The sequence below is a fragment of the Trichoderma atroviride genome, chromosome 1 (genome assembly GCF_020647795.1).
Source record: "Trichoderma atroviride chromosome 1, complete sequence".
NCBI classification, from domain to species: Eukaryota; Fungi; Ascomycota; class Sordariomycetes; order Hypocreales; family Hypocreaceae; genus Trichoderma; species Trichoderma atroviride.
In genome coordinates, this window is record NC_089400.1 from 3,251,360 (window position 1) to 3,272,396 (window position 21,037).

The window sequence follows — 21,037 nt, forward strand, 5'->3', positions numbered from 1 at the left end:
AGGAGAGATGCTCTCTCTCTCTTCAAAAAAAGAAAAAAGAAGAAGAAGAAGAAGAAGAGAATCGAATTGATTCCCTACCAAAATGAACCGTTATTGTAACAAATGATTGCTAGAATATGTATACCGTTTACCCCTTGGGAACTACGCAATACCATGAACTCACCTATGGCGAACTTATTTTGCACGACCAAGGCACCCAGTGTCATTAATTTGATGGAATTCACTCTGGCCTATTGTCCTCAAAAAACGGAATCATGTGTCACCAATCTTGAAGTCGGGAGAAGCAAAGAAAGGAAGAAAATAAACTCAAAAAAAGAGCTTAATGGGACCCCGAATTTTCCATTACCTATGGTCGTATATGCTTATCTTTAGTGTTAAGTCTTCTTATATAAACAACATTTATGAAACCATGTAAAAGACAAAAAGAGACAAAAGAGACAAAAAAGAAAAGACAAAAACATACAACAGCCGGTGTTCGCTGATGGTCACCCACTCAACTACTAATCTGCCGGTTAGTGGCTTATCTATGGGGGAGCAGACGGGACCCCGAGTTTTCCACTACCTATGGTCGTATGTACTAGGTTGTGGATACAGTTTGACCTATATATGCAAGTTGTACGAATTTAGTAAAGATGTACGATAGCTAGGTACCTAGTGTTTGTTGATAGTCACCACTTGATTTTACCGAAATCAGTGTACAACAGCTGCTAGGCTATTCCTCTCTCAACCAGAGTAGAGCGTGGCTAAAAGTGTACTCTATTCAGCAAAGAGAAATTTTAATACAAGGGTCATGTGCATTACATACGTCCTCCTGGAATACCAGATTTGAGGCTGTGGACTCGGATAGTAAAGGGGAGGTTTATTCTTATTTTCAATTTTATACTAGTATCTCAGCTACTTATACAGGCGATAGTGTCTTATATTAATGTCGCTCTACCTTATAATAATCAAGAAGCAACATTTCATACTTTTCGTACTTTTCGTACTCCTTCAAAAGAGTTAAGAGACAAGAGCAGGGTTGCAAATTCGTACTCCACTATGAATATGAACTTTTTTCATAATGCGTATACGAAATATAAAAAACTTTTATAGTATGAAAGTAAAAAAGATTTCTGTATTTTTTAAATACCTTCCTAATTAAGAGGGCAGTGTAGTCTTTTTACCGGTATTATAGCTAAGATAAGAAGGCGGTGTGTCAAAGATGCTAAGTTAATGGCAGTACGAAAAGTACGAAAATCTTTCGTACTTTCGTAGTATGAAAGTTTTTCGTACTTTCGTAGTATGAAAGTTTTTCGTAATTCGTATATGAAATATGAAAAAATTTCGTACTACGAAAGTACGAAATTTTTCGTACCTACGAATTTACAACCCTAGACAAGAGACAGCAAACTACTATACTAAATCAACTTCATGTCCAAATGTATAACCGTACTCATTCATCATTGACCATTTCGCCACATATAAAAACTACAGCAGCCATATTCGGCATTAGACATTCCTCCTCACTCTGAGCCAAGCAGACTAAACCCAGAGTCCAATACATAAATCTACTCATCTAATGCCAATGTCATAAAACCCGCTCCTCCTTTTCCAGTAGCCGAAAACACTTTATTCTATTGAAACACATAAACCACGCCAGACCGATCCACAGACACGCTCATCGAGTACGGATATTCCAAAATCGCCACGTCCATAATCAGATCCAAATGCGATTTCAACAGCTGCTGCTGCTGCTGCGAAATCACCGTCGACCTCGGCGCCTTCTGCCTAGCCGTCCCCGCATTGGGCGAAGATGCCGCGTGCCTCGCGAACCGCTCCGTGTTCAGCGTCGTCGACGACGTCGGGTTCGTGCTTGTATACGTAGGCGGCTGTTCATCAGGCTGGAGGCCACTGTAGATACAAGAGTTCTCGATCCGCGAAATGTCCCAGAACCGGAGCATCTTGTCTGACCCAGCCGTGAGCATGTATGCGTGCCGGACGTCGCGAGAGTCCTCTGACGTTCCCGTGCCTACAACCATCGCCCGAACTCCACGATCTCCATTGCCCATGTCGCTAATCTCGAGGTTGGTCGCAAACCGGCCAAGCATCCCTTCGGGCTTATCCTCATCGACTTCCCACGCAGTATATCCCTTCTGGCTATCCTTAGTATGACCAGTCCGGTATATCTCTCTGCAAGTTGTCTTTTCCAAGTCCCACACGGTAACTTCTCCTTGCCCGGTTCCTCCAGCGACGCAGATCCATTTGCCTCTTCCTTTATTAGGGTGCACGCAGATCCGATAGATCGATCCTTTTCCAGGCAAACCCCAGCCCTTCAGCCTCATCTTGAAACGAAGATCCCAAAGGTCGACTACGCCATGAGAAGTCCCCACGCACAACCAGTTCCTCTTCTTGTCAATGCAGAAACAAGTTGGTGTTCCATGATGAACAGGATTTTCCAGAATGTAGAGCACAGTCATGGTCCGCAAGTCCATGGCGAGAATTCTTGACAGATTCGTAGCAATGACGAGGATGGAACTTTGCTCTTGCTTGAAATGCTCGCACCATACGGCATATTCGCCTTCTGGTAGCTGATATTCCCGCAAAACTCGTAGCTTTGTATACCTAATCACACCGCTTGTAGGAACTGTATCAACCTTGACTACATGAACGCTGCCATCAGACGCACAACTGACAAAGCAGTGAGAATTCTCAACAAAGCAGAGAGCAAGAACTCGAGCGCCTTCAGCATGTTTGTAAGTCTGCCGCGATCGGTTTGTAATGTTGCGCTCAAGCCGTTGTGTATCCCATATCTTGACCGTCCCATCATTACCGCCTGTAATGAAGAAAATATGGTCCGGAGAGGCAATAACCCGGTTGATAGGCCCGTGGTGTTCTGCAAATGTCGCCACGAGATGGCCATCCGGCTTCCAAGGAGGGTCTGCGCCAGGGACATTGACCGATCTGCTCTTATCTCCAGATATAGGCTGTACCATGGGCCCAAACTCGAGCACGTCGCGAGGGAAGTTTTCGACGTACATGTTGTCAAGCATGCGTCGAATATGAGGGTCTGTCCCTTCGTAGCTATGGCGCACATGCCTCTGGCGGGCATTTTCTTCGGCTTCCGTGCCTGGCCCAGAAACAACCTGTATTGGCACTGCCTGGGCAAACGGCCCTTCTACTTCTCCAAAAGCATTAGCATCGCTTGTTCCAGTCTCCGGGATGGACTTGTGGCCGTCTTTGCGATCCAAAAGACTGAGAGCACTTGACTGGTGGCGGATGCCTCTGCGAGAAGAATAAGATGCATCCTTGACAGAAACAGAGTCATCCCCAGGGCCTAATGGAGATGTCATCGCCCTCCTAGAGTCCGTCGAACTAGCTCTGCCACTCCCAGTAGGAGACAAGAGCCTACCTGTACTCCTGGAAGGCAAAGGCCCAATACTGTGTACTCTTTTGTGTGAATGAAGAGCGGCGCGTTTTTTCTTACCGAGTGTATCATCTATTGTCATAGAGGCGTCTAATAGTGCATCTGCAATTGTATACGGACCTGTTACAGGAGGTGTAGGCTCCAAATCCGGCAAAACAGCAGCAGGATCTTTCAGGGCCGTATCATCAAAGAACACCGTCTGCGGCGTTACACCCAGCTCCTTCAGCTGAACAAATCCTGTTGGCATGTTCTCTTCCTCTGTGGAAGAGACGACAAAAGCGTCGCGAGCTTTATTCTTGCTAAGTCGCCAGATGTACTCGCCCAAAGCTAGCAGTTTCAACTCGTCTTCGGGTTTGAGGCCGAAATTCCGTAGCTTCTCGAGCCATTGCTCATCCTCTTCGTTGCGGTTAATCTTGCTCAAAGAAGAGGATATCAGTTCTTTGGACGATCGGGCTGCCGAGGCCAGTGGTATTTGGCCCGGTGTCGACCGCTTTCCCAAAACAGATTTCCAAAAGACTCCCTTATCAGTCTTGGAGGCCCATGTCAGTGCCTGGTCAAAAACGGCCCTAGGGAGAGGCTTCTTCAGAGAGTCGAGCAGATTTAGCTCAGAAAAATCGGAGAGAGTATGTATTTTGAGGTATGGTCTGACCAATGGCAGCAATATGCACTGGATATCGGCCTTTGATAAGAACTTGGCAGCCATAGATAGGAATTCAGCTGCAGATTCTCTAATCCATGCGTTTGGGTGCATGGTAAGTCGTGCTACCAAGTCAGCCAACTCCCAGATTCTTGGCCCAGACAGCAGTCCCAGTCCTGCAATTTGAGCCAGAGAATGCAGAGCTGAACGCACAACATTCTCTTCCGAGTCTGCCAAAGTCTGGACCATGAGAGGTAGCATAAATTCTTCTAGGCTTGTGCTTCCCATAAAAGTTGCAATGCCCACGACCGTGTCCAGGAAGGCGCTCTTCAACATCCAGTCTCCGTCGTTGAGGTAGGTAATCAAATGCGAAAGTAGGATATCATTTGAATTGTCCTGGAAGTGCATGCAGAGATCTGGCACAGAGGTCAAGAACGCTCGTCGAACGTTGGCGTCTGGATCCTCGACGAGTTGCTTTGCATGGCTCTCTAAAATCTCAGATAATTGTCGGCTTGCATTGTCGTACATACTTTCAAAGTTTGCTGTGGCGCCATTAGTCCCAGGCTCAACCTCTGGATCGGTAATCGGCATCGATCCATCAGTCTTGAGACTGGATGCCATCTCTAGAAAACGCTGTGCAGTGGAAGCAAGGCTACCTATGCAAGACGCATACGTCAATCGCACCAAGGGATTAGGAGTCCACGATTTTGTCCCAAGGGCAATCTCCATCCTAGGCAAGACGTATTCCACCAAAACATGGGAGTTGATTGGCGTGGTCGTCCGTACTAGCTGCAATAGCTGGGTGACGTTTCGTATGACTGTAACCAGCACCATATCCGTCTCCTCTTTACGCAATAGTGACATGAGGTACGGAAGCACCCTGTCGAGCTTAGCCTCGTCGGTAAGTCTCTCAGCAAACGCTAATAGCAAATCACACGCCCTGATTCTAGACGCAGCTCGGGCTGTTGTCCTCATAGCCGAGGCAACCAATGTTAGAAATAACAACGTCCCATCGTCCTCTGGTGGTTCGAGGTCTGCTGAAACAGAGTGTTCGTGGGTCGGAATGCTCAACCTGACAGGGAAATGGTCCAGCCCCAGCCTCGATTTGGGAATTATCGGCTCCGCGGTCTGCTTTTCGTTGGGATATCCCAAAAAATATGAAATTTTGTCAAAATCGTTAAAAATCCTATCTATCCGGTTATCCGACTCGCCCAAGTTACTCTGGGCTCCAGATATCGGACTGTTCCCAGAAGACGGATCCGTAATAAGCTCCATGTATTGATGTAAGAAGTTGTAGAAATAACTAGGAAAGACCTTATCCTTCCAAAAGTCAAGATACTGCTCCGCCGAGTAACGCCTCTCTGGGTCAAGCTGAATCATGTGAGCAATCATGTCCCGCACATCTTTGTCCGAAATGACGCTCAGATGGGTAATGACCGGATCGTATTCGCCCCGACGATACTTGTACAGCTGTGCGAGACTAAATATTTCAGATTCGAGGAACAGCTGCGCAATGACACATCCCGCGCTGAAGATGTCCATGGCCCACGTCATCTTGGGGTTCTGCGGCGGAGCCTCATTGGATGAATAAAACCGCTCGGGAGCAATATAGCACGTCCGCCGCCCAGAGGAGTCGAAAAAGTAGGAAAAATCGCCGGGGTTGTCGTCGGGCAGCATGATGGGCTTGTAAGCAGATGAAAAGTCCGTTAGATATAACCAGTTCCACGATGTAACCAGCACGTTCTGAGCCTTGATGTCGCCATGATAGACGTCCCGCGCGTGGCAATCTCGCAGGGCGCAAAGAAGCTGAAAGGCCAGCCACTTCTTTTCGATATCCTCGAGGAAAGGCCGCGTACTCATGCGATCATAGAGAGAGTTGTACATGAACTGTCGCACCAGATATCCGTTTGTCTCGGTTTCGATGATGCGCTGGAAGCCCAGGGCATTAGGGACATCCGCCAACGCCTTTCGTTGCTCTAATCAGAGTGCACACGGTTAGCAAGCAGATATGGTCCCCGTGTCAAACGACAGACACAGTTAAAAGCTCCCACCTATAATCTTCTTCTTGTACTTCTCCAACTTCACTTCCGTATACGGCTTCACAAGCACCTTGACCAGCACGACGCCATGTTCATGCCTGCCCCGGATACTCTTCATGAACCGGGCATTTCCAATGCTCTTCTCATACTGGATATCCTGCAGCTGGGCAATATCTATGCCCGCCGCGCCGGCCGACGGCGTTGCGAGAGAGAAGCCTTGACCCATGATGAATCAAGAGATTGTGATGTATTTGGATCTTGTCCTCCCGGTAGCAATTCAGAGAGACGCAAGACCAGACGAGACGAGACGAGACGACCGGGAGAGGGGCGGGATGCGACGTCTTATCGTTCGGCCAGGGAGGAGGCAGCCGTCATCTTGGATAGACGGTAGAGCCAAGTCGGCAGAGACAACGGTTTGAAACGGGGGCTGCCAGATATCGCCGTTCGTTCGGGGATGTGTAACGAAAAGAGACAGAGAGTTGGTAGCGGTGTTGAGGCTTCCAAGTGCGGGAGGGACGTCACCTGCTAATATGCGCCGCCTTTAGATCGGAGCTTGCCAGGTACCTACGCCGCCACAGCGGGTTGGTTTGGCCGCATAGGTACTTAGGCATCCGCTAGCAACCACTAAAATCAGCTGCCCGCCAGAGCTAGAAACCGTTGAGCTCGGCTGCCTACACTTGCTGCAAGCTACAGCCATGAAGGATGAATTTGAAACCATAGGAAAACCACTATAACTTAGAACAAATAATTTTCTTCTAATTTATCGATTCAATATAATATGCAGAGAACATTCTCCAGATGGTTTACTGAGTCTGAAAAGGCACAAGTTTTGGCGAAAGCATGCTCAGTGTTCACAGATTCTTGCTCCTCTACTACACTTCACAAAATGGCCATACTACAGGACGACGAAGACGAGAGTAAAGAGTTAGGAGAAAAAAAGATTCATCCGATTCACAGCTTTCCATTAAATGTACTATATGTATCTCCATCAACCACAATGGGAATCAATGTCATATACCCAGAAAAAGAGCCCATATCATATTTGTATCAAGTTGTTTAAAAAATAGATATAAAAAAAGAAGTGGTTATAGATGGTACTAAATGTTGACCATGACCCGGTATCCGTGTCCATATCCAGAGACTCATATACACCAGGAAAGAGAAAGAGGTAAGAATAAGTAGGTTCCTTTCATGATAGACAAGGAATAGGCTCAGAATCCAGCACTGCGTTGCCTTTCAACTTCGTAAACATCGAAAAAGATGTAATTTCCTTCAACGAGAAGGCCCGGCATGATCGGACCCGGATATTCTGCCCTAGAAAAAAGAAACCGAAGAGATTTGGTGTGTGTGTGGAAAGGAAAAAAAAAAAAGAGGATATTCCAAATGAAGGAGGCATGATGGATAGTAATGAAGAAAAGAGAAAAAAAGAGTAAATGTAGTAAAGTAAAAGTAAACAAAAACGCCCCTTTTCGCGGCTAATGCGATATTTCCTTTGTAACTTTGGCTTCAATAGCCCCCATTTGAGTGAAATGCTTAAATGTATACCTCCCCGCCCATTATTCCTGAACTCCTATGCATACCAGGATCGTTAAAAAAACAAAAGAATTGGTTTTTCATTCCGTCATTGGCAAGGAAATGTTTCAAATCTCCTGATCCTCATGCCCGAGCTACGTCGGTTATGCAAAAAAAAAAAATAGATGAAGCTTTCAGACTTGTTTGTTTTCCTTTTTTTTTTTTTTTCAATTTACTATGGCACGCATGCGCATCTGCCGTGTTGAGCGATACCGCATCTTTGCCAGCATGGCTTCTGTATCGAAGTCGCTCTGATCGGCATTTGGGTCTGCCTCGATTCGATCGACCATGTGCATGATGGGGGCCCTTGGTGCGGCGGGATCTGCCACTTCGAGCTTCTGCGAATGTGGATCGCCGCCTTCTTTGTGATGCGGTACCAATGTTCTGCTGACGGTGATGGACTTGATGGTGCGGGGTTTGGATTCGGCCTCCTTCAACTGATCGGGCTCTTCGCGTTCAATACGCTCGAATTCCTTCTTGGCCATCTCGAGCACCTCACCGATACGCTTCTGGATCTTTTGTACTTCTTCATTGCACTTGGCATCTCTTAAGAACTGATGGGCGCCGTGCTCGCACGTGCTCTGTACAAACTCGAGCGCCTTGTCCAGCTCGTCATATACGTCGGGAGTGTGGTTGGACAGGCCGGGGTGGCCACTGCGCATGGCAGCAGGTCCATACCGCCGACTGCTGATATATCGTAGTGATGGGAGTGCCTCTGTACCTCTGTCGTCGCCGCCGGTGTTCTCGTCGTCGGGAACTTCCATCTCGGCCAATTTCTTGATCTGCGCCACTTTGGCAGCCATCTTGGCCTTTCGCATCAGATTCCTACTTGACGATATAAACCGAACCAGGTCGTCAAAGAAGCCCTGGACGTAGCTGTCGTAGTAAACGATGATCATATTCCTAGTACGATATGTCTGCCGGGGGCCATCTGCCGAGGCAATAGACGCCGTCTTGTTCTTCTTGGCCGCTCTGGCGCTGGGGATGGCATTGGTATCTGTCGAAGACTTGGGGAATAGGGGGCGCTTCTCGGCAGCGGGGCTTGGCGGTGACGACCGGCGTTCCCTGGGACCGTGAAAGGGTGCCTTGACGATGTCGGGCTGTGGCTGAGTGGGAGCATCATCGGTGAAGAAGATGTGCATGGCGCCATCATCCTTGGGCTTGAGGGATTCCGTTGAGCCTTTATTCCTCAGCGACCTGGTCTCGGGCTCCTTGTGGGGGTTTGCCTCGGCCAAGGCGGCCAGCTCCAGCTGGCGCTTGTCGACCTGGCTACTCAGCTCATCGAGCTTCGTTTGCCAGTCGGGGATGTTGTTGATGAGGTTCTTTAAAGCGTCGATAGCCATATCGCGGAAGTTGTTTTCCCGCGACGAGACTCTGGACGGAGCAATTGTGGCGGTGTTAGGCGTTGTCACCTAACAATCAAAATCGAGGATGTGGTTTTCAATAGTTTCGTCGAGGTCGTGTCAGATGTCTCCTGAAGCGTCGGTGGACGCTGCCCTCGTGGACTGGAAGAAAGGACTCCAGAGAAAGAGTGGAGAGAAGGCGAGAGGAGCGAGAAGCAAAGAAAAAGGGTGGACAAAGAGCGTAGCTTTGGCCTTACGTTAGCTCGGTGGAGCTCGCCGTCGCAACTTCCGTCGACGAACCTTTTTTTTTCCTGTCCAGTAACCAGCTCTGATCTCGGTAAAGAGGCTTGGGAAGAAAAAAAACAGCGCGAGCCAGCCGTCCGATATTCCCACTAGCGTCGAGGGAAATGACGGGGAAAGAAGGTCGTTTGAGGCTGTGGAGAACTGAGAGCGAGGTAAGTGGCGTGGTGTGTGTGGTGCAGCGGTCTGATCTCTCGTCGGTCGTCCGTAGCTCAATGGAGCTGCCAGCGATACGCTTTTTGGTGGCTTGGAAGGTTTGCCGAGAGGGGAGATGCTAGGCTCCGGTTGGGCGATGGATTGCCAGGTCGGTCGAGCGACTGGCACTGAGGCGGCGGCGGGAGGCTTCGTCTGATGAATCTGAATCTGCGTTTTGGGAAAAGGAAGAGTTCGAGAGTCGAGAGTCGAGAGTCAAGAGTCGAGAGAGATGGAAAAAGCGAGCACGCAAACAGAGAAGTAGTAAAAGAGCGAGGCGCGCCGCAGGAAGGGTGGTGACCTGTAATATTAAATAACGGCTGTCCGAGAAATCGATGAGACGGGGACCCTGTATAGAGAGAGAGCTGTACTGGATGCTACAGGCACCTACACCTCGCACAGGAGCAAGGTTGTTGGCCTGAAGCCCGAGGAGTGTGCTGCGCTGTTGGGCGGGCGTGGGCACAGTAGGCAGTACTACTAGTACTTGGGGGGAGGGGGGTCCACCTCGCAAGCAGGGACATGGGGCACAAGTACCACGGCCAGCTTGTACTGTATTCGCAGCACCAGGGGGGGGCAGGTACGGGGTACATCCACCGCGAGGTACCTGGACTCTTGCAGGGACGCCAGACCCCAGAAGGAGCGCAAGGGCCGCCGGTTCCCACAGTACGTAGCACACAGTGCCTGCACCCTGAGTCGGCCCCGTCGCTCACGAATTGCCCCAACGGTCACTCGCTGAATCGGGGACCGCCCCCGTATTTCGAAGGGATCGAGGTGAGCCAGACCACACTGTGGGCAAGACGACACTTGACTGCAAGCTGCGTTTGCTGCAACGAGCATACGACGTGCGCCTGGATTCCTGCAGAGGTATCGGATACTTGCAGCGCGTACCTTGTACCTGCCGGGTGCGCAAATACGCGGGACGGTGCGAGCTGTCGCAGAGATTTGGGGGTTATGGGTACATGGGTACATGAGTACATGCGTACATGCGTGCATGCAGCGTCGGGGGTTTAGCGACACAAGCCGCATCTACCGCCGATGGCCAATGGCCAATGGCGCACTGCGTCGACACGCTGCCCAATTGGGCATTTCCACACAAACACGTACGGCAGTACTTGTGCCATGCCATTGAAGCCTTGCCTTGCCTTGCCTCGTCTAGTTTTGCAGCACATGGCTCGGCTGTCGTCAAGCAAAAGCTGGTTGCTTATAGATGTTGGCATGTAACAGGTATTATCTGATTAGGGAACAAGGACGCCAGTGTTCAGCCTTGATATCCGGGGCTCATCTCAGAGCTTCGTGCCTGCACTCATACACCTAGATGCTGCTCTTTACAATGCAGTACAGCCAATGCGTGCTTACATCTGCTCGTGCATTGCTCATGTTACAGCGAAACTCGCAGAATGCAGCAGCAAGTGGATTCGAGCTGTTTTCTTAGGGCACCGCCTCTCAGTAGCACATGCTTTTGTGTTGTTGGTTGAGCATTCTGTTGTGCATCTTGGGCTTCCACTAATGTAGGGTATACGAGCGTCAACGTCGTAGTTTCAAGTGGAGGAGAAATATACATAGACAGTCGCTCTCGTCCCCGAACGCCCATTGTAAGAAAAAAAAAAGTATGGGAAAAAAATGGAGCGATAGTAAAAAGGCATAGGACATAGGCCATAGCACTGTGTCCCATATAGCCCTGTGCCTATGCTATCGCCGCCGCAACGCGGAGAGAGGAGAAGAAAGCCCCAGAGCAGGTGTCCCATTGTTTCCACAACATGATGTTGTAATAAAGCTGGCCGGTATGGCAGAAGAGCAGAGCGCCGCTAATACAACGAACTAGTAGTATTGATCATCTCAGTCTAAGTTGGACAAAAAGCAAAAAAGATGCTACGGCAGGATAGATCTACGCGCTTCCGCGCCGCGCCGACTCGGCTTTTGCCACGCCGTTGTTTTCTTAGCATCAAGCTGGCAGAATCTACAAGGACGGCCGGGGGAAATGAACAGCCGTTTGCTAGACCCGATGCCGCGTCACAACGAAAAGGTTCCCCCGCGTATGGATGTATATACTGTACAGTCAGTATTCTATACACACAGCCTATTTTCTATAGGCTGAACTAGGGTATGCGCAAGTATGAGATGAGGCTGCGGTTAGGAATGCGAAACTCGCTCCATGTTGTGAACTCGAACTCTCTCAGCATATCCTTGCTCCCATCGTTCTTATTCGCCGGTCCGGTCGTTTGCAGATGCGTATAGATACCGGAGCTAAGCCTTTAGGGCGACCTAGGCTCGAGCCACAGCACACACAAGCTTTCGGCATCTTAGATCTTTCGTGCAACGAGGCTTCGCGCCATCTCCTAGGTCTGGCATGTAGGCCTGGCCTGGCTGGCCTAGCAGTGGCCTCAAGCCTACAAGTAGGTACTACAACATGCTGCGATGCCTGTCCCACTTGCAACGGCTGCTACCTGCTGTGACGTGAAATGTGGCTCGCCGAGCGGGCCTGTCCGTGCCATCCAGAAGCTCAGGTGGAAGCAAAAGGCCATATACTGTCCTGTACAGTAGCAGCGCAAAGGAGCAGCTCGTGGTAGGATCATGGGCAGGGAGCGGCCGCCAGATTGCAACCAGCCAGCGATGGGTTCATCCTCCGGTTGGGCGCCAGGTTGAGCTCGCCCGTCGCTACAGGCCTTGGCAGCAGCGCTCCCTGCCAAAACGGCCATACAACATGAGATTGATACAGTCCATATGGGTACGGATACCTATCCCATCGTCTCACGTCTCCTGGACCCATGATCCACAGAGCGGATCGCCGCAAGCACCACAAGTACCTGCGCCTTTGCCGCACCAGGACATCTCAGCACAGGCGGGAGGAGAAAATTTGAACAAAGGATGGGCAATAGCCGCGGGCAAGGAGCCATCGCCTGTAAGCCCAGCTATCACCGTAAGCGAGGCTCTTGAGCCGCTCCACGGCAACGCCGCACGCAAGGCTGGGCATATTCATGCTGTCTTTTGTCAGTCATTTCTTTCTTCTTCGTGTATATGTGTTTCTTTTTCTTCCACAGCCGCCGTGTAGCAAGATGAGACGAGACAGCGAATAAAGAGCGAGCGTTGGTTTCTCAGTGAGTGAATTACCGACTTCAGCATCCGAATGGAAAGCGGCCCGATGCAACTGTTCATGTTGGCTTGATCTCAGCAGGTCCTCGTAGTCCACTCTGCTGTTATTAAACCGAGAGCAGCAGCAGCAGCAGCAGCAGCACACCCAGCTCAACGGCGATCCAATCTCTACCCCGGGTTTTCCCTTGTACGGGCGTTTTCAGTGTCTATTTCAGTGGCATGAGTATCCTCTTTCATGCAAGATGCGTGCCGTCATCCTCGCACTTGCAACTCTGTACAGTACAGTATGACCTGTATTCGCCAAAACGGCCTTTGGCTTCAAGCACTGCAGAAGTTGTCGTGGCATCATCCATCGCCTATCCCACTCGGCAGCATGTGCCTACTATCCCACAGCCGCGCGGGACACCGAGTTCCACCTACATGAAGACTTTGCGCACTGTGCAATTTGGCCGCTTTGCGCTAATATCGGCCAAGTAAATTCCTACGTGTATGAGTGGGAACAACCCGTTGATCCCGCGACGGCATGTTGTTTCTGATCACAGGCAAAGAATCCTTTGATTCAAATTCAAATCATCTGGTTGAATTCGCAGAGTAACACAGCATCCCGTTTTACGAGTGGTAAAAGTCTCTCGGGGATCTAGGCGTGACGTATCGACCAATCGCGGTCTCCAGCTGATCGGCGACCACTCGCCGGCAGTGAGACAATCCCACAGTCCCGCAGGAGCCTGTCTGTTTTGCATCGTCCTTTGCGTTGCACACGTATATCTGGTCCTTTTAACATGTCTTGGATCTATTCGCATGCATGCAATCCAGCCAGTCAGGATACGCATCTCCATGTTTGCTAGCTCGCGGCAATAGTCCCCTAGTATCTGCTGCGGCTTTGCTTCGTCGTGATCCGATGGGCTAACATGGTGCCCTTTCTTCTCCTTTTTCCACCTTCCACTTGGTGGTCCATTTTAAGATCGGGGCTAATAAACCGGGGTGGAGGCTCTTAAGCTTCATCGCCATGATGGCACTGTGGCGTCAATGCCATGCCGTGCCAGGCTCGCTAGGCGGCACACACACACAAGCGAATCGTGCCAGATTAGATGTCCGTTCGCACATAGCAGCCTTTTTCGATGTTCGCTCCGTAGATTTTCTGATGCTCACGCACATGGTCGTACTGGCACAGGCATGAAGGGCTTAGTACGGGGTACAAGGACCAAACAGGTAGTCGCCGGAATCCAGGTTGCTTCCTGACATCAAGATGTGATTCGCAGCGATATCCGGATGGAACCCCGTCGGACGTGGCATTCATATACTTGTAAAGCATCGGCCTACAAGGCAACATACTACCTGCATGCACGGTCATCAAATCAAAGAGAAGGGGACTTTTTTCAACAATTGGTCCGGGGAGTTAGCGGAGTTTACCTGAACGCTGTGGTGAGTCGTCGGGATGTCACTCCGGCGGGTAGCTGGCGTGCCGTGGAGAGATGCGGAACTCCGCGGGATACAAGAAGGGACCAACAGCAGCGCAACACCAAGAAGAGGCAAAAAAGACGCCCTCGGCCCTCCTCATTGAGATGGAGAGCCGGCATGCGAGCTGCTGACGGGACGGGCTTCTTTGTTTGTCGTTAATCCCGAGCGTGTTGCAGAGCCGGAGAGCCAGGAACAGCAGCAGCAGCAGCATTGCAATGGTGTGGGCAGAATATGGCCTTTTCTTGACTGATTCAATCAAGATGGCGTCGAGAGCCTTTGCTGTGTCATGTTCTCACTCTCACTCTCTCACACATGCTCTGTCTCCCTCTCCATGAGACCCGCCCGGCAGTATGCTAGCACCACGAGCAACGCTGCATCCAACGACAGCGCAGAAAGACGGTCTGCGCTCGACGCAGTTGGTGGATATGGAAATCATGCGCTGCACTTCGGGGCAATCATATTGGCCGCTGGACCGCCCAGCTGTCGCCAATCAGCTGAGCGCGGTGCGAATCGGTCGAGTCAGGCGTGCCGTGTCATGTCGTCGACGTCGTGCCGCATCGGCGACTCCAGCTGCATGAGCCGTGATTTTCGAGAGGACCCCGGTCGCTTTTGGTCGCTTCTGTCGTGTCTTGTGTCAGCGCAGCTTTACGTAATCGGCAGGCCAAGCGAAGAGGCAGGGAAGTCGGGCGATGTACGAGGGCCATGTACTCTGTACAAGGGTGTCCAAGCCCGGTACAGATTCGAGCCGTTGGCCGTCGTATTGTGCATGCAAAATGGCATGTGCCAGCTGGTACAGAATACTCCATGCGGCGTACATGGTACGTGCGCCCGTGCTAAACTCTTATTGGCACCCTCATCTAAAAGGGATCTACAAGTACGGGCGTAAAGTTGTACGTTTTCGACCTGAATCTTGGCCATCCGCAAGCGAAAGGAAAAAAAATCTCCCTTGGCGGTGTTTCGGGCCGCAGAGTAGCGCCCAGACGCCTGGCTAGGGGCAGCGGAAGCTAGCTCCGTCCATGGAAAGCGTAGAAGGCCAGAAGAAACATCAGATGCTGCAAGATGCGGCCGTTGTAAGCCAGTCGCAGATATACAAGCAAAGAGTAAACCATTTAGAAGGATGGTTTTATATACGTAGAAAGTATGGGAGTATATGAATATACTTGTCCTACCCATCTCATACTTGCATGCGTACATCTACAAAGCACGACTCGTAGCTGATCAATGGAACTGCTGCATACTAGCAATAGAACAAATCGTTTTATCTACTATTCTATTCTCCATAACCTACTATTCGTCAAATTCCCCAGCTGGGGAAGAAGCCTTGCTGCGTCGCCTCCAAATCTATGGCGTGGACATGTCAGTTGGACTTTTCGAAAAGGGAAAGTTACTGCGCGGGTGTGTAGGTAGTTAATGGCGAGGCTCAAGGAAGCAAAAGGGTAAGGATGAGATGAGCCCTTGGTTCGAGATGGCGTATATTTTCCCTTTCAGATGGACTTTGATAATGCCAACCCATACCTGAACATTACTTGATACCTGCCAATGCTACAGTACATGAACCGAATACCCATGCCTTGTCTTGCCTTGCCGTGCCGTTTGTATACATTTTATTTATTTCCGCTTCAGAGATGAAACGTGCGGGGTCTAATTCTAGAAACCTTAATCATTGACAATGATGCATTAATATCGCACGACGCTGAAATCGAAATGACAGTTCAAGATACTAGTACTGGCATCTGCTTTCCTCAGACGCCTATTCCCTTTGTGCCAAGAGACAGGGCAGAGGACGATGATGGCTTCAAGTGCCAATTCCTAGCGATTCCGATGAATGGGGCTGATGGCCAATAGGAAAAGGGGGATCTTCTACAAGGTCCGAGTCTACTGTATCAAATCAAAGCTCGTCGATGCCCCATATCCATACATACTACAAACGAGTACTGTACACGCCAAGCAACATCTCCCCTTTCTTTCCTTTTTTTTTTGTTTCCGCTTTTCCATCTAATGCTCTATTATACTTCATCTTTTTCTTCCTTTCGTCCATTGAAGCAACAGCCGAACCGGCAAACTCGTTGAATGATGACATTTCTTGACACCTTGTGGAAACCGACAAGGTTAGACGAAATGCCGAGGTGGCAGTCCGAACGACCCCATCCCATCGCATTCCCCAAATGCTACTCTACCCTACCCAGGACTCACCATCCCACATGCCCACCGATCTGCTTCCATCAGCATCAGCCACCGCGTTTGAGGCGAATCTAATGCGGCAGGGCGACGGGAGACGCTGCCGAGCCGGCCTGACTCGACTCTCTCGCTCCACTGCCCGTCTTTTTTAGGAATTGATGTCAAATGCTACTAGTAGGTATACTGCACTATGTAGCGCCGAAAGGAGACTTTTTTTTTTTTTTTTTTCTTGCGAGGGGGGCCAAAATAGGCAATTTGGCTTTTTCTTTCTTTTCTTACAGGCACCTTGACAAACATTTAAAAAAAATGAAAAGAAAAAGTAGCGAGTCTAGACAAGGCAGTTCGTTCGCCGTATTACTTGCCATCTCGAGAGGATGGCCCGGCATTACACACATGCTCCCTCTGTACACCCAACCACCAACTACACGTGGCTGCGATGATTATATTATAACTTGCTCAGGGCGCAACTTCGGATTCAGCGGCCCAGACGGGACAACTTCAGCGCCTTGTATACACTGCAATGCAAGCATGAAGTATAAAATTCTCCTTGTCCCTTTGATTCTTAACACCGACGCCCTATCAGATCCGCAATCGTAATCGCCGGCGTGCCGCTGTCGTTGGTTCAAGGGGCCAACAAAAAAGAGGATTGACTGATCGCTACCGTGCCATGCGGCAGAGAAGTTGTGGAACTTTTTCAGCTGCGTTGGAAGTTCAAAGACCACAAAAAAAATCACGTAACTCTGGACTTTGGCACATTCATGCCAGTTACAAACCTACTGTACTTGCTGCAGTGCACTGTTTGGGCTACCCCCCTGTAGTTGTAAAAAAAGAATTGGAATTGGAATCAATCAGCACAGGAGAGATTGTCAAAACTACAAGACGGGGGGGTCTGGGATAGTGCCGGATGTCGCTTCAAGGAAAATAGGAAAGGATGGGAAAATCTCCTCCCAGGTAGGCTAGGATCGCGCGTATATGAAATGAAGATGGAGAGATTCCCTGCCCTTTTCAGAGCCCTGCCGAGTAAAAGCAGACATCAAGCAAGAAAATAAAAAAAAGGACCAGTGGCAGAAGGAAAAAGAGAAGATGAAGATGCCGGTGGATTGTCGTGCATGCAGCCCGGCACATGTCAAAAAAGGGAAGAGATACGCTCCCAGGGCTGTGCCAGGGGTCCTTGCTGCTTTGTTTTGCCACCCTGCGCAGCAAATCGAAATCGAGGACTGTACAAGTACCTGGAATTCGTACCATGTACAGCACGCGTTGTGAGGTTCTGGCAGCGAGAAAGGCTGCCGAGTGGGCAAAGCCGCGACGGCAGAATGGCAGAACGGGGGGGGGCCTTGGGCGCCAAGACGCTTCAGATGGATGAGGTCAATCAAATGCCAGTTGATGGACACCCTCTGGATGGGCTGGATGGACCTTTGTCTGCTGTCCCGTCCCCTATTGGGGGTGGACGAGCGGTGCCTGTAACATGTCGTCTGCGTTGGAGTCGGTTGGACACACACGCGCGCATGTCCGATGCGCCGCCAGGTCTCAGATCACAGTTGATGAGGCGTTTAGCCATTTCTGCCACTGATTTGATTTTGCTTGAACTGACCTCAACTCTTGTTCTGCCGCTGCGGAGGATTTTCAACAGCCTCGAATGTGGGCATCGCGGCGATCATGGCGGATGCTAGTGCGGGTGGCTTGGCCTTGGTGCGCGGGGCCGCTTGGCGACGTTGGCGATGGAGAATGAAGCCGAGCCCATTTCACTTGCACGATGCTCTCAATTCTCTGCGTTGCAAGCAAACTACTGTGGCTCGCAGCAAAGCTCGGGAGTCGAGCACGACACTAACAAATGGCCCGTCCCCTATTCTCCGACGCCATTCTAAACTCTATCGCTAGCATCCAACGGCTTCAATCCAATTCAGTCCAATCCAATCACTTCTGAGAAGCACCACAAGGCAGCAATCATTGACTCTGCGCCTTGACATGCATCCATCCGGCGCACATGCCACGGACAACGCATCAATACCTGCCATGTTGCTTTTTCAGGCTGGATTCTGCCCTACACGCCACCACCACTTTTTTTAGCCATCACCTCCATCGTCATCACGGTCAGAAATCATCGCCATCGGCCTCTTTGTGTGGACGGACGGACAGTAAGTAATGAAGAAAGGTAAAATAAAAAAAAAACATGACATGTCCACTATTTCTCACGCAGGATTCCTGCCACGTGCCCAAGCAGAAGATGCTGTGTCCCAAACAGGCAACTATTCTTTGAAACAATACAACATTGCTCAATGCTACAAGGCATTCGACTCACGCATGCGTTACCACATACACCATGATGATTTGCGGCTGAGAGCACAAACATAGGTATGCAATAGGGACTCGGACGCATCAACATTTGTTGTAGTAGCAGCAATGCTACCTCAATCACCAACAGAAGAAAAGGAAGCAAGTGCCTATTCCCAGAATGAAGCCTTACAACTCCAACCCTCACACCAAGTACCTACGGAGCAAGGTGGGTAGCAGTAATACCACCTTAGATTGATCGAGCCAGGATCCGTCCCGCAGGCCATTTCCGACGGCAGCGTCTGCTGGCGGCCTTTTTCTCAGTCGTGCTGGGTCATATACAAGCAGTAATGGCTTTTGTACCTCATACTCGATTACCCTCTTCTCTCGCTCTCGCTTTCTCTCTTTTTCCTCGAAAGGGTTTTTGATTCTCGCCATTTGTGGATTTTTTCACACACACACATTGTTCTCCAACCGACCTACTCGTGTACCTGCTCTCGTAGGCACTTGTGGCAGTTGATTCCGTGTTTGTACATTGTATGCGGAAATGGATTCCGAGTAGTTACATGTAATTAATTAACTGGCCGCTCCTTTGTTGGACCTCTGCATCCACCCCCCTTAGCCTGCAGTATTAGCTTCTGTTACTCTTCCTAGCCAAACTTGCAACTATTCAGAAGCCGTGCCAATCCAGCCTCTTCACGACTCGTGCGGCCCATTCACTTCCACACAAGCGAATAGATACCTATTCCTATTACCTGCTATACCCATCTCACCAGCTGCCTACTGTACAGCCCTCCAATGATAGCGCGCAGTCCGGAAGGGGAAATTTGCTCTCCATCACCGCGCGGCTAACACACTTGCTTTCCAGTTTTTCCACCGTTGATAGACCGTTTATTGCTGCTACATGCACCAATGGATGCTATTGCACTACACGTCGTGTGTTTCACTCCAGCCTCGTTGTTTTCCACATCTTCGTCTTCGTGTTATTTTCCTTTCGCGTGTTGTGATGTAGTATTATTTTGGTAGTGAGTTCCGTTGCAATCGCTCACCCTACAGCAGGCGAAATTACCAATATATGTCTCTCTACGCACTAGATAATACTACAAACTAATACCTAAAAGCGCTTCTTATTCCCTTTTCCTTGATTGTTCCGCTAATATCAGCACGAATGCATATTTCCATTGTTCCATGAATTCCCCAACGTGGAAATTGCAGCACATGTCTCCTCCATTCAGAGATGGAAACGGCAAATGCTCTTGTTATACATTTCCCTTTTTCATCAAGCTATTCTCTGCCTCTCTCTATTTATAAACCCGCGTCCGCACGAGTAATAAATCAGACCATCACTGTGATGACACATCCCCATCTCTGTAACGTGTACTTCATCTGATACGACTGCTACGTATAATACCCAATCGAAATGATGCACTCTGAATAATTACAGCTGCGAGCCATGCCATGATACTTCCCATCCATATACGGAAACACCCATTCCTCATGTCTTCCCTCTTTCAGCCCCCCCTAGACCTCCCCGAGATGCTGTCTCGGAACATTTGTCTTACTATCCAAAAGCTCAGGAATCGGAATCTCGAAAAGCACCCCCCCCCTGTTCCTCCCGTCACTTGAAGCCGGCAAAAGTGGCTGGAACCTTTAGAAGCATACACCACCACTCGCCACGTTTTTCCATGTCTCGTTCCAGAATAGAGCACACACATAGATACGTATGATGCTTTGTACTACAGCACCTACCACTCGTGGTCATCCATGCGTAGATACATGTGTACACAAGCCCTCCCTTGCCTTAGTAGTGTTGTCTTGCTCGCATACCTTACACAACAGGAACGGGAGCACGAATACACCACACCGTTACATCACACTTTATCAAAAAAGAAAAAAAGAAAAAATATCCACCTCGCCGACCTACTATTCGTCCGCTCGTAAAGTTCATGAATCACCCAGAGACAGCATCCAAGAAATGGAAAAAGGAAAAAAGGTTAAACAAGTTGTGATCATCCAATCGACTTCACCCAACAACCAAACACAATCTTTTTGTACACCAATTTAAATTAGAGTGGATTAAGAAGAAGAAAAGACAGAATCACCATATGAGCGTCATACCCCTCCCTCCACCCTCTTCTCGGGTAGCATGGCATCACGCATCTCACCAGAGCCTGCAATCCTAATAGGTCCAATGTACGAGATGAAGGCGTCTCGGATGCAAAGCAACGCAATGATTTCATTGCCCACCTTTTGTCCACCTATCACGGCCACATATTTCGGCTGTACTTGCATTCGCTCTTCTCCTTGGACCATATACTCCGTCCCCCCCCTCTCTTTCTTGCACACTCTCACGCTCACGCGCATGCCCATGCATGTATGTATCAGGCTTTCAAACATGAGCCCGACAGTAGTAATAGCCATGATAGAAAATGCCACTCAACAGCTGCAAAGTACGCACCGCAAAAGAACCGGAAAAAAGGTACATGTATCCCTGTCTATCCCACCAAGTATCTCTATATCGCATATACAGTAATATAAGGTACTTGGCTTCGTA

At 49.6% G+C, this 21,037-nt stretch overlaps 5 protein-coding genes across 6 annotated transcripts; 1 reads left to right on the forward strand and 4 right to left on the reverse strand.

Moving 5' to 3' along the window:
* Positions 1-1,414: 1,414 nt before the first annotated feature.
* Positions 1,415-6,572, reverse strand: TrAtP1_001177 (uncharacterized protein). Of its 2 annotated transcripts, XM_066110878.1 has the most exons (3): positions 6,092-6,572; positions 3,464-6,016; positions 1,415-3,157 (listed from the first exon to the last, which is right to left on the reverse strand). In XM_066110878.1, exons 1-3 carry the CDS (start codon positions 6,303-6,305, stop codon positions 1,614-1,616), a joined length of 4,311 nt encoding a protein of 1,436 aa, XP_065966951.1. In that variant the 5' UTR covers positions 6,306-6,572; the 3' UTR covers positions 1,415-1,613. The 2 variants fall into 2 exon arrangements, with proteins under 2 accessions (XP_065966951.1, XP_065966952.1); XM_066110879.1 differs by having other exon boundaries at positions 3,464-6,572.
* Positions 6,573-7,818: 1,246 nt separating this feature from the next.
* On the reverse strand, positions 7,819-8,994 carry TrAtP1_001178 (uncharacterized protein; the record flags this gene model as incomplete). Its single annotated transcript, XM_014086250.1, has 1 exon — positions 7,819-8,994. One exon carries the CDS (start codon positions 8,992-8,994, stop codon positions 7,819-7,821), a length of 1,176 nt encoding a protein of 391 aa, XP_013941725.1.
* A 5,530-nt stretch (positions 8,995-14,524) lies between these two features.
* TrAtP1_001179 (uncharacterized protein) lies at positions 14,525-14,851 on the reverse strand (the record flags this gene model as incomplete). Its single annotated transcript, XM_014086249.1, has 2 exons — positions 14,525-14,653; positions 14,750-14,851. 2 exons carry the CDS (start codon positions 14,849-14,851, stop codon positions 14,525-14,527), a joined length of 231 nt encoding a protein of 76 aa, XP_013941724.1.
* Positions 14,852-17,321: 2,470 nt separating this feature from the next.
* Positions 17,322-17,882, forward strand: TrAtP1_001180 (uncharacterized protein; the record flags this gene model as incomplete). The annotated part of the gene is made up of 1 exon (XM_066110880.1): positions 17,322-17,882. The coding sequence occupies one exon, from the start codon at positions 17,322-17,324 to the stop codon at positions 17,880-17,882; it is 561 nt and encodes a 186-aa protein (XP_065966953.1).
* A 2,713-nt stretch (positions 17,883-20,595) lies between these two features.
* Positions 20,596-20,904, reverse strand: TrAtP1_001181 (uncharacterized protein; the record flags this gene model as incomplete). Its single annotated transcript, XM_066110881.1, has 1 exon — positions 20,596-20,904. One exon carries the CDS (start codon positions 20,902-20,904, stop codon positions 20,596-20,598), a length of 309 nt encoding a protein of 102 aa, XP_065966954.1.
* Positions 20,905-21,037: the final 133 nt, after the last annotated feature.

What these genes read in the sequence shown, in the direction of transcription:
- TrAtP1_001177 (XM_066110878.1), bottom strand. Translation starts at nt 6,305, where the DNA reads ATGGGTCAAGGCTTCTCTCTCGCAACGCCGTCGGCCGGCGCGGCGGGC. An exon ending in GTACAAGAAGAAGATTATAG is followed by an intron (nt 6,017 to 6,091) that starts GTGGGAGCTTTT and finishes CACTCTGATTAG; the next exon opens with AGCAACGAAAGGCGTTGGCG. An exon ending in GACAATAGATGATACACTCG is followed by an intron (nt 3,158 to 3,463) that starts GTAAGAAAAAAC and finishes CTTTTGGAGAAG; the next exon opens with TAGAAGGGCCGTTTGCCCAG.